Below are 12888 nucleotides of genomic sequence, written 5' to 3' on the forward strand. Positions count from 1 at the left end.
CAATGTGTGCTTATTAAGAAAAAGACAAGAGGTAGCTGTGCATTTACAGTACGTGATGATCAGTAAGATTTCAACATAAAATAAAATTCAACTATTTTAAACGCTGAAAATGTGATGCATAAACTAAAACTTGACTTCAATCTATTGATGTAAAAAGCAAAGCACTGTAACCTTTCAGGAAGCGATAAGCAAAGTGTGACTGCAGTTGCGTGCTGTGAAAAAATCGAAAAGTTGATTCCACTTTCAAGTTCTGATACTCCTAGCGGATATGCTTGACCTTGTAATACTTTCAAAGACGAGCTGCTCTCTGACACTTGAGGGGCTTCTTCCTATAATTTATGAGCAATGAATTTATAAAAAAGTAGAAAACTAATTTGTTTGCGCACAAAACAGTTTGATGTCTTGGAACATAACTATGGAGCAAACTAGTTGATATTAGCAGAACATGGACAGAATATGGAAGCACTGAAGCAAGAAAAACTGCTAACTAATAAACATGAAATATCTTAATGCTAATGGAGATGCTACATTTTAGTTTACGCAAATTTTTCTGCATTTTCCTCTTTGGCCTCGATAGATTGCTTCACAGCTCATTGTCATCGCCAACACAAAATTTTAACCAGCGTGCATGAGGACAACAATACTGGACATTGGCTAATGTAAGACTAGGGCATGTCAGTTCAATTACATTCAATGTTTTAAAGGGAAAAAACAAAAAACCTTCCCACCTCCAATTTCAAAGTCCTTTGATTTTGTTTTCTACAAGAAATTTGTTAAATCGTTTTAATATAAAGGAACTATAAAAAATTAGGAAGGAAATTCTCTGAATGTTAAAACAGTTCTACTTCTAACAATATTATGCAAAACAATAGATGCATGCCAAACCAATAAATAGATAATACTCAGTTGGCCATTAAGGTCCAAATTCAACCATATCCTCTCTCAACTCCATTTTTGGAAGACCTCCTCACAGCAGCCAGCAATAAGAACTACTCCATTAAGTAGCAATTACAAAGCAGGTCCTCAATCGGTGATGTTTGCGTGTGACCCATGAGCAAATTTTAATCACATGAAATCCAATTTACCCCCTGGATTAGTTTGATTGTTTAAATATGCAAGCATACATATATGCACATGCAAATGTATAAAACACATACCTCAAGCACACTTGCTTCCGTTTGACGACTATATACATCACTAGCCTTGTGCTTGCCATGACTTCTTGCCTAACCTAAGACAATAGTCAATTCAAACCTTCAAAGTGAAACAAGTGCTTAATTGAACAAAAATAAATAAGACCAAGAAGAATAAGAAAGAAAGAAGTGCCTTATTGCAAAGTCTTTGCCCCGCGCTGTCACCCGATAGGTTTTTACTTGACTTCAGTCTGTTAAAATGTTGATAAAGAGTCAAAACAATTGGAGGAAACACATCTTTAATCCAAGCTGTGCTGACTAACACCATAAATCCTCAGAAAAAATATATATATAATAAAAAAAATTATGTTTATAGTCTGTAAAACTTGATGATCAGTTAAGGCACTACTCGCAAGAACTTGTGAAACTTATTGTATGCAGAAATATAGACCACAAAATGAGAGATCAAAAAGAAACAAAAACTTTTCGTATATTTTTATAAATACATTTTTCCCACTTCTTGGAAAATTCTACCCAAAAAAATAAAAGAAAAGCAAATACAAAATTTATTTAATACATTCTGAGATCACTTTATATGTTGCACTTCTCGACTATATACAATTCTACGGAGACTACCATTACTTCTGATTCTTTTGAACAAGAAGAGAACTTTCAGAATGCTAATTGATCAATACCTTGCTTCAAATCAAACATGTCTCGTAGACTGTATATACTACAATTACATATATATATATATATAAAAGAAACTAAACAATCAATCCGATTCGAACTGAATGAGAAACAGAACACACATTTTTGTATCATAATTGAAAAACTAATGTGGAAAAATGAGACGAAAATTGCAGAGTTGATCAAGAAGAAGTTGAATTTTACCCCATGTTGGAGACACGAAATGCTGCAACAAAGGAACGATTTACATTACTGGACATAGCAGAAGCAAAAGGTGTGAAGTTTGTAGAAGATTCGGAGATTGTTGAGGGAAACATCTTTATTCCCTGTGACGAATAAAGCAAAGCATCCATTATACTGAATCTATTTTCTGTCTATATATATACACACACATACATATATAGAGATCAGAGAGATGATTGATCAGCGAAAAGAGGACCTTTTAGCGACCTTTAAGTAAGATTGAGTCACTGTATATATAATACGAGTATGTGTGACTCTGTATGATATGGCAGTACTGGATATGACCTTTCAGGTTTCGAGAGCGGAATTAAAGCTGAAGGCTTCGTTTTCATGCGTGCCACGTGAACGGATACGTGAGTATGGGCTTCATTCCAGGACACGTGTTCGTTCTGCTCGTAGATCTTGAAAATATCTCCAACCAGTCACCAATATTATATTTTTATTTTATTTTTTCCTTAGTACGGCTGAAATAATTGAGTTTTTTGTTTTAATGTTAAGAAATCCATGCCTCCACTGATAATATATATGAATATGAACCAAATTGAATTGTTGCTTCTCGATTTCGTTTCCAAAATTAGGAATTGTTTTTTTCAAATTCTGAATCATTGGATTGTATTATGACTTTAAAGTTAATTTAATTTTACTCCAATTAAAAGAATCTTCTTTATAGGCCAATGTTATGGCGGAAAGTTTTTTCACATTTGAACAGCTGGATTTCTTTTTCTTTTTTTTTTTTCTTAGATTAGATTACGCGTATGACCCCCAACACGCACTATTCAAGTTAAGGTTATAGTTCGAAAGATTTTAAAGGCCTACCTCTCGAATTCCGTCACTATATATTTGATATTTAATGTGCGCAGGCTCGTGGCCGAAGTTCAAATTTGTAATTAAGTTGGCCCAGCTGAGGTATTGAAAGCCAAGTAAATTTACGTTTCTTACGCTTGATTAGAGCCTTATAATGCGTCTGATATACAGGAATGGAATGCAAGTAGCAATGAGAATGGAAATGGAATGGTCATTCTCATTTTATTGTTCGGTAAATATAAAATGTGTAGGAATGAAATATGTTTGGTTGGACCAATTTAAAATTTAAAATGGAATAAATTTCAAATTAAATTCTTCAAAATATCCCTCTTACTAACAAATAAATTAAATTAACAAAATGACATTCTCTAATATTTTTTTTAAAATAAATGGTGGTAGTGGCAGTAGTGGGTGGTGATGGAGGTGGAAAATGGAAGTGGTGTTGGAAGGCGGTTGTGGTGGCAATGGTGGAAGGCGGTGAGCGCGGTGGTGGTGGAAGGCGGGTGTGGTGGTGGTGGAAGGAGGTGGCAGTAATGCGGTGATGGTGGGAGGAAATAGTGATGTAGGTGGCGGTGGTGAAAGTCAATAGAGGTGACTGTAGAGGTGGTGGAAGGTGACAATAGTGGAAGGCAATGTGTAACGACCCGAAATTAGGGACTATGACAAAACAAGGCTCGGAAACCGTCCGAATAAAATTATCAATAATCATCCGATATAAAATCATAGTCCATTCATTGTCTCAAATATACTTAAATAACCTCAAACACACATCCACTGCGCCACTCCGATAATTATCAACTTAAACACATCACATTCATCTACAAAACAAAATCTGCGCAACTACTACTTAAAAATTCGTAGAAAATTTATTTTAAATCGAAATGGAGCAAACAAAAATGATTTGAAAACTAGACTCAGAGCGAAATACAGCTGAGCAACTCACAGAGGCTTCAGATTTTCCAATTAAATCAGATTTGAGACGTAAATCAGCAATACTTAGTTTAAAGAAAACCTCGGCAGCAGATACTTCAGAATTTTTAGAAAATTCGTTTAACCTTGGAAATTGGCAAAGTAAATTTATTTTGACAGTAGACTTATGAAAGAATAAATCTGAAAGTTTTGATAAAGATTCGGTGTCAAGAAGTTGGTGAAATAATTTATTTAAAATCTGATTTCCAGCAGATGTAAAATCTGGACAGCAAGTAATCTCGAATTTTTATAAAAATATCTGCTAATCTAAAAATTATGAAATTTTATGGAGACTAGATGCATAAAGGAAACTGTGGTAAAAATTTTAAAGCTTTTAGATCAATACAGCTCCTTAGAGAAATTATTGAATTGCCACAAAAAACAAAATCCCTGTATTTTACTTAAGCTCCCAAATACCAATTCATCACAACTACAATAGAAGGATAGGTACAACCAGTCCCTAAGTGAACATAGAATGGTTTAGATACAGCATAGGCACTTAAACTCACAAATACATCCAATTCCTCAAATATAAATCCATACAAACAATTCATCAAACACTTTATGCACAATATAAAAATAGTCTCCATCTATATGAAATTCAGCAACTCCAATTCCCCAATTTGATCATGGCACCTGAAAAATGGTAGGGTTAGACAATAGTCCCAGTAGGAAAAACAATAATAAGGGTTTCTATGGAATTTTGTAGATCACAAGAACATGCCATTAAAACAAAAGGTGAGGCTATAACAACATAGTCATAACAAAGATATAAAGATAGTTCAACAATAAATAACAAATAATTGATTAACTAAAAATGAGATTTTCAGAGGACTGAACTCAATTAGAACAATTGATCAGAACAAATCAAGAAGGCAATTGAACATGAACCTCACACAAGGACATCAATGGCATCACCAAAGAATTCAAACACAAAACCACCAAAAGAAACAAGTGTTATAGCAAACCCTACCTTAAACAAATATAAAGATGGTGAGAAGATGACGTTGACGCTGAATTTTCTGCCTTGAATTTCTCCTTCCATGGCTGGACCAAAATTTCTCTTACTACAGTCTCGGCTGTCCCTTTCTTGCTCCCCTTTTACCTTTTTCCTTTCCCTTTGATTATAGTTTTGCATGGGCAAGGTACAAGGCTTAGGCATAAAACGTGTCCTATGGATTACGTGAGGAAGATAGATGGTTGCTTGGCTAGATATGTGGCACATAGGTTCATTTGGTGCTTACATTTGTATTTCACTAACTCACACTTTTCTAAATCACACTACACCCCCCAGTAACTCAAATAATGCACCAACGCCTCCACTTTAAATCTAAAACCAAAAATTATATCACAAAAAGATCTAAATAAAAACTCCTGAATGATATAAAAGAGTCTCCAAAATTTATTTACTAATCATACATTTAATCAAGATTAAAGCTTAATCTAAAACTCGGGGTATTACACAATGGCAGTTGCGACGGCAGCTACGACGGTAGTGTAAGGCGGTGGCGGTGGAAGGCAATAGCGATAGAAGGCGATAATGGTGGTGGAAGGCGGTAGCAGTGGTGGTGAAAGGTAGTGGCTGTAGCGGTGGTGAAGGAGGTGGCGGTAGTGGTGGTGGAAGGCGGTAGTAGTGGTGGTGATGGTAAAAGACGGATGTGGTTGTGGTGAAAGGTAGTTGTTTTTGGACTTTGAACATGAGGGTTTTTTGGGAAGTTAATTTTTTAAAGAATTTAACTTGGGAATGGAATGACCATTTCATAGGTGTAGTTATGGAATGGATTTTCATTCCAATTGAATAGTTATTTCCACTTTAAATTGCATACTAAATAAATGAATAACTAAAATGATATTCTATTTCATTCCATTCTTACATACCAAACTTAATATTATAGTCTTTGCCTTATTTGTTTTGGACGATTACAGATGGTATAAATAACTCACTCATGGCTTTAACCTTAAATCGAAAGACATTGTTAATTGAAATTAATAAGGCGATATTTTGTGGGGTTTATTTATTTATTGGTAATTTACACAGACCTCCCCTATAGTTTGCCATAATTACAGGCGGCACCCTTCCTGTTCCGGAAATTACACGGACCTCTCATACTTTTTAAAATATCCTACACGAACCTCTCTTCCGTTACAGTCAACGCCAGTCAATGACGGAAAACGATGACATCAACTGCTATTTTTTTTGAAATGCCGCAAATACCCTTGGGTATATATATATATATATATACAGTGCCGGCTTCCTACCCATCTCGTAGAATTGTTGGTTTTTCCCTTTGAGTGAAGCGATGAGCTTATTTCTTTCTGTTGTAAAGTGAGTTTTCTTTGAGGCTCTGTGATAGGAAATCAGAGATTGGCTAAACACTGGTACAACCACCCGCCTAAGAAAGGCAATGCTGACACGGTGAGGGAATGAAACAAAACAACTCCACCCTAGCTCGCTAAGTGAACTGTAGCCCTTCCCCAATCTTGAGTGTAGGCTAAGGCAAGATATAAGACCCATTTTGTAACCGTTGTGCTACATAACGGGTCTCTTAGGGCTGAAGAGAAGAAGAAGATGAAGCTGCTGCCATTGTGATAAGTTGTTGCTCTACAAAGGTTGTGTTGTGCAAATCAAGTGTTGGGAGCTTTGGAGAGGAAGAAGAAGAAGAAAATTGTTCTGGAATTTGAAGAAAAACGATGAAGAAGAAGATTGTTCTTCTGTCTGCAACTTAGGGCTCCATTTGGGTAAGTTATGTTCATCTAGAAATTAAAGGCTGAATTTTTAGCTTCGATTTGTTAGCTTCAAAACAAATATCTGGATTTTCAATTTGGTTATTCAAAAATCTGAAAATTTAATTTTTGTGGGTTACGACGATTTGTTTTTCAAAAATTTGGAGAATAGCGAAGGTCTTGTGGGTTATGAGTTGTTCTTCAGATGTCTGGATTTTCGTTTCTTTTTGGAAACATGTCTACTAGTTCAAAGGGAAAAGCTTCAAGCTTAGGTGATTTAAGGTACAGGGATCTGTATTGCAAATGTAAATCAAAAACAAAATGTGTAATTAAGGTAACAGGTTCTAATGATTATAACAATAAAGGGAAGTTGTATTATGTTTGTCCAACTAGAAGTTGTGGTGTTTGGGAATGGTGCAATCCAATAACTTGCATTACAGAGGATGTGATGGATTCTGCTACAACATGTAACGAAGAAGATGTATTTCCTGAGATTATGACAAATGTTGCTGAGATAAGTTCTGAGATTGGTAAGCTAAGGTCTGAAATTTGTGAGATAAGGTCTGAAATTGGTGTACTAAGGTCTGAGATTGGTGAGACAATGTCTCAATTTGCAATGTTTGAAAAACCCCTTGGATTCATGAAGCTGCTTATCAATGCAAGTTTATTTCTTCCATTTTTCTCAGTTGTATTCATTTTTTTGTCAGTTGTATCTTGAAGGTGGTATACCTTCAGTAATTATGTTTTGTAATGAATGATGTTCAGTTCTTAATGAATGATGGAGTTCTTTTGTTATGAATGAAGCTGCTATATGTTTTGCATTGACAAACTCTGCATTGACAAACTGGATTGACAAAAAATTCAGACCTATATGACAAATAACCCATAAATATGAACAATTTATACAAACAACCAATTGTCCACAAAACATACCATTTAAACAACTGAGTTACCCATAAACATACCGTATCATTTACCAATAAAATTCAGAGTTGCCCAAAAGCTATACCATATATCTGTCTATTCTTTTTGCACAACTAAGTTACCCACAAAGTAGTTAAACAACAAAAGTTTCATAAATTGTCCACAAAAAAATATAGTTAACTGTATTATGGCTACATCTTCAACTGCCTTCTTCTCCATCTTCAGGTGTCCCTTCCAGATTGGCTGCTTCTTCCAGTACCTCTTCGAACTGCAAATTTGACTGCATTGGGTCTTCTTGGTTGATTTGATGTTGCAGAGCCTTGTCCAGGTTGATTGGTGCTTGCAATGCCTTTTCCTGCTTGATTTGACCTTGAGTTTGCACACCCTCTTCCAGCTTGGTTGATGCTTTTTGATTGATTTGAGGTTGCACACCCTCTTCCAACTTGGTTGGTGCTTGCAGTGGCTTTTCTACCTACATTCCTCATTGAGCTTTGACACCCAAATTGAGTAGCTGATGTAGGCCTCATCATCTGTGATTACAATTAAAATAAACTTAATTCATTTAAGAAAAATAGAAATAAAGTTAAACCTCTTTTTTTATAAAAAAAAAAAAGTTATACCTCTTCTGTTAAACTGGTAAAACTTGAACTTCCACTTCCAACTTGACTGCTTCTTGGTGTACTTGTATGTCCCTGCAAGTTCTTATATAGTGTCAAATAATGTCACAAGTTAAAGGGCATTAACTCTTCAGTTAATATTAAAAAATTTATAAGTGATTTACCTGGTTGGGTTGACCTACTTTGCGTGTTCTCTTGTTGTGCCCAAATTCTTCACACTGTGAGCATTGTAGGGATTTGCTCTTTCTAGCATCACTAGTTGCAGCTGTAGGCTCATCTGCATCTCTAGTCCTGGCTTTTTTTGGTCTGTCGGGCTTTTTCCTTGGAACTGGAGGTTCCACAAGGTTACAATGCACAGGAGTCCACATTCTTTGATCAGGTACTGGGTGAATCATACTAGAATGAGTTCTCATGTATGTTTCATTATAGAAACATGGATCACAGTACTGTTCAATATCTGTTCTTTTGTGTGTTGTGGCTGCAGTTGCATGTTTGTATGGGAGGCCAGAAATCTGTCATCCTCTACAATCACATGACCTTGATCTAAGCTTCACTATATGCTTTCCTTCCTCATTTATGACTTCATACTCATCTTGCCCTGCTAGGGTAACATTACATGATCTAGACTCATCAATCAACTTATTCAATTTTTTCCTAATGTTTGGGGTCACCAATCATACCCAAGTACTGGCCTTTTCAGCCTTCATTAGGAGTCTGCTCATCAATTTGCTCCTAATACCATCAAGCAGCCCTAAAATATGTTTAGACTTAAGCTTCCCAACCCAATTATTGAATGACTCGCTAAAATTATTAGTGACATGGTCACTCTTCACCTGGTTAGAAAATGCATGCCTTGACCACTTGCACACATTTATTCTTAAGACCCAATTATAAGCCTCTCTTGACACCTCCCTCATTTGCCTCATTAAATGTGTAATCATTATAAGCTCTAGCTGCCTTCCAGAAAAAAAAACTGCAAAAGCAATCCTGGATACTTCTTTTTGAAGTTGTTATATAGATGTCTGCAATATAGCCTATGGGTTGCATGTGGGAAAACAATCTTCATTGCCTGTTCAAGACCCTAAGCATAAGTAAAGCATAAATTAGATATATAAATTTCATGTAATTTATTAGATATAGAAATTATATGTAATAAATGAAGTTTTTACCTTTTGCTGATCTGACATGAAGCATATATGTCTATCTTGACCAAGTTCAACAAATGTTTGCAACTCTTAAAGGAATAATTTCCAGCTTTCTTTCCCTTCATTCTCCACCACAGCCACAGCCAGTGAAAAAAGGCCATTATTCCCATAAAGGGCTATAGCAGACAAAAGCACACCACCATAAGGGGTCTTTAGGTGACAACCATCCAATCCAATGAACCCCCTACAACCATTCTTGAATCCATATTGCATAGCTTCTAAAGACATAAAAATTCTTTTAAATATCGTGCTAGGCAAGTCCCTCTCAAGCTTCATGATACTACCAGGATTAGAATTGAAAATTTCATTAGTATACTTAAGAAGCAAAGTGTATGCTTCCCTATGGTTTACCTCTAACTCATCCATAACTTTCCTTTTAACTCTATATAATTGCATGGGTCTTGCATCAACTTTGAATTGGCTCATCACTATTGCATGCAATGCATCAAGTGGAATCCCTGGATTGTCTTTTATACTCTACCAAAGCTTTTTAGCAATCCATGTGGATGTTGCATCCCTCACAGTGCCACTCCTTACACAATTCTGTGGACCTCTAATTGTCTTGACTTGATAAGTTACTCTATCTATCAAACGGGAAGCATGTACCCTCCATGGACACCCCTCAACTGCACATCTTATAGTGACTCTTTGCTTCTCATTTTTTACTCTTTTTATACTACATCCCTCTTAGACATAAAAATCAACCAAAATATCCCTAAAATGGTTCACATTGACAAATAGATGACCTTCTTCTAACTTAATCTTTCCATCCACACCTCTCTTAAATGGAGTTCCCTTTAAACAGCTTGCATAACACCCACCCCTTGCTGTTTCAGTTTTCTGTTGTTCAACATTTTTCTCACACTCTTCTTCTTCCACATACATGTCATTATCAGATTCAGTACCAGGTTCATCTCCTGATTCATAGTCTGACATACCATCCTCACTATGGTTCTTTTCTTCCTCCACATTCTTATTCACATCATCATTGTGAACTGGATTCTTACCCTTCCCACTATTTTCCCATTCCTCATCTTCAGAACTAAACCCAAATACATCATTATCATTTTCCAAATCACACTCATCCCCAGGCTGTCCTCCATTGCTCTTATTTACATTGGTCTCATTGTCTCTGACATTAGTGTCATTATTGTCATTGACATTACTATCATCATTGTCATTCACATTACTGTCATCATTGTCATTCACATTACTGTCATCAAATGTCCTATCATCAAACTCCCTATCATCAAACTCAAACTCCCTATCATCAAACTCCATACTCTCAATTGAGGCAAATTCAGGATTTACATCAGTTACAACCTTATCAATATACAAGTCTATCAATCTTTTACCAACATTTACTTTAAACATCTCTAGCACATCTTTATCACTATCCACATTCATTATAGCAGAAGACCCAGGAACAACACAAGACAAAAACAGAGACAAATGGATAGTAGTTGGAATATGAGATAAAGCTACTGCTGTTACATCTTTAACAAGATCAATGATGCTATAAAAATCCGGATCCGCACCAGTTATAAAAGTTACGTTCCACTTGTAGCGAACAGCAATATCATGAATTGATTCCATCGCTGTAACAATTAAAATTATAACAAAATTATAAATTATAAATACAAATTAACTAAATTTAACACAATCAATATAATTGAACAACTACTCCCAAATTACACATAATTTCAATTATAAAAGCCCTATTTGCTTATATAGAGTTAACAATAAATAGAAAACAAAATCCTAAACAAATACATATAGAGTAATAAAAAACATATACCCTAAACTAAATACAGAATTATTCAAAAATACACACACCCAAAAAACAGAGTATAAATTTTAACATAACCTAAACTAAATAGAGAGTAATAAAAAATAGAAACCCTTAATATCGACTACAAAATTATTTTCACATACCTCAAACCACTTCAATTTCACATATGCGCAAACCCTAACTCGTTCTTTGCAAATACGAACTTGGATTTGTTGTCAAATATGGAAAGCGAACTCCTATGTTGATGCGATCTTTGGTTAATCCTTCACATGCAACAACCCTTACCTTTTGTTCTTTCGTTCTCTCTCTCTCTCTATCTCTCTCAGAGTGTTCACAATACACGGCACCACTTTGGTAAGACAGATGAAAAGACCTGCGTTGGGAAACAGACACAATTAATGCAAGTTTTCCATCCAAATGAATCAATAGTTGTGTAACTGAGAAGCTGATGTCATAAGAGGGTAGTTTCGTCATTTCAGATGGCAATGAGAGGGTATTTCAGTAATTTCGACAGCTCTGTTAGTCGATTTAACGGTCCGTCACAGATAAGGGAGGTCCGTGTAGGATATTTTAAAAAGTAAGGGAGATCCGAGTAATTTTCGGAACAGAAAGGGTGTCGCCTGTAATTATAGTAAATTATAAGAAAGGTATGTGTAAATTACCTTATATATATATATATATATATATAATTTCTCGAGGGACAAAAGTCAAACATACCAATCAAAAGCACTAACAAGAAAGGAAAAAAAAAAATTACTTTTGATCATTAACTTCGAAAGTTGATGGAGATAGATTGCAATTCATTGTCAGGTACAATAAATAGGTCCAAATTACATTTATCAAAGTTAAAGCCCACCTATACTCCACGAGCATACTAGTAGTATTTAAAGCTTAAATAACGATTAAAAGTAATCGTTACACTTAAAAAAAAAAAATGAATAAAAATTATCTCCAGTGTAAAAGAGGTCTGTACAAAATTTGGTGGTTAAAATTACATCATTATTAATAAATTCTATTTATCAATTCAATGAAGAGAATCTTTGTCTAAAGAAAACACTAAATACGAATTATTAAAGGTGATAAATGACACTATACAATCTATTGAAAGTAAACTGCAATGATTGAACTTATTGCTACACGTAGAAGCAAGTTTCGAAATAAACAAGTGTTTGAGTCCCACTGGGAACAATATGCAATGTAGTGATGTAGAAGCAAGCTTGGGACAATATATAATAAGTATATTGGTGCAGGACCTTTGCTCCGACTTAAATGAGCCATATTTATAATGCAAGTTGAGCAAGGTATGTTGTTGGATTACTCTCCACACGTGCCGTGTATGCCTAAGATGAAAATTTTAGTGCAAAATCCGTTTATTAAATTTTTATGTGAAACTCATCTATCACACTAACCTTTTTGGTCTCAATAAAAACCCAGAATCTCTTTGTTCTCACAAGGACTTAAAACCCTACGAGCATAATTGATTCAGTTTTTTGAAAATAATTTTAAGTAAAAATTTATTTTTAGTAAAGTATTTTAAGAGAATTCTAAAAGATCGTTTTATGAAAATAAATTTTAAGTAAAAATTAACCAAGAAACAAGTTTCAGTTCAATTTTTTAATTTTCCTTAGGATCGGTTTGGTTAGACATGAATTTATGATGAAAAGTGAGAGTGAAATAGAGCAAAATCAAGTTTCTATTGTGGATGTGATTAGGAGAATGTTTTTTTTATTTTATTTTATTTTATTTATAAAAGTTGGGAGAAAATATTATTTCATTAGTGTGAATAA

General features: G+C 34.8%; 2 protein-coding genes across 5 annotated transcripts in view; both read right to left on the reverse strand.

Annotated features, from left to right (window-relative positions):
- Window positions 1–2367, reverse strand: part of LOC132274141 (isoamylase 3, chloroplastic) — a 65817-nt gene extending 63450 nt beyond the window's left edge. The window contains exons 1-5 of one of the 4 annotated variants that reach the window (XM_059775319.1): window positions 2263–2367; window positions 2028–2149; window positions 1327–1384; window positions 1158–1226; window positions 172–329 (exon numbers count right to left, since the gene is read on the reverse strand). In XM_059775319.1, coding sequence (XP_059631302.1) covers window positions 172–329; window positions 1158–1226; window positions 1327–1384; window positions 2028–2140 — 398 coding nt within the window. In that variant the 5' untranslated portion in view covers window positions 2141–2149; window positions 2263–2367. The other 3 variants (XM_059775321.1, XM_059775320.1, XM_059775318.1) reach the window with 3 other exon arrangements.
- Window positions 2368–9996: 7629 nt separating this feature from the next.
- On the reverse strand, window positions 9997–10905 carry LOC132272721 (uncharacterized). Its single transcript, XM_059773816.1, has one exon. It carries the CDS (start codon window positions 10903–10905, stop codon window positions 9997–9999), a length of 909 nt encoding a protein of 302 aa, XP_059629799.1.
- Window positions 10906–12888: the final 1983 nt, after the last annotated feature.

The sequence above is a fragment of the Cornus florida genome, unplaced genomic scaffold, assembly GCF_030987335.1.
Source record: "Cornus florida cultivar Cherokee Brave unplaced genomic scaffold, ASM3098733v1 CherokeeBrave_3.0.0_Hap2_Chr09, whole genome shotgun sequence".
Classification (NCBI taxonomy): domain Eukaryota; kingdom Viridiplantae; phylum Streptophyta; class Magnoliopsida; order Cornales; family Cornaceae; genus Cornus; species Cornus florida.

Excerpts from the sequence above, each read along its gene's own strand:
- LOC132272721 (XM_059773816.1), bottom strand. The coding sequence starts at position 10,905 with ATGGAATCAATTCATGATATTGCTGTTCGCTACAAGTGGAACGTAACT.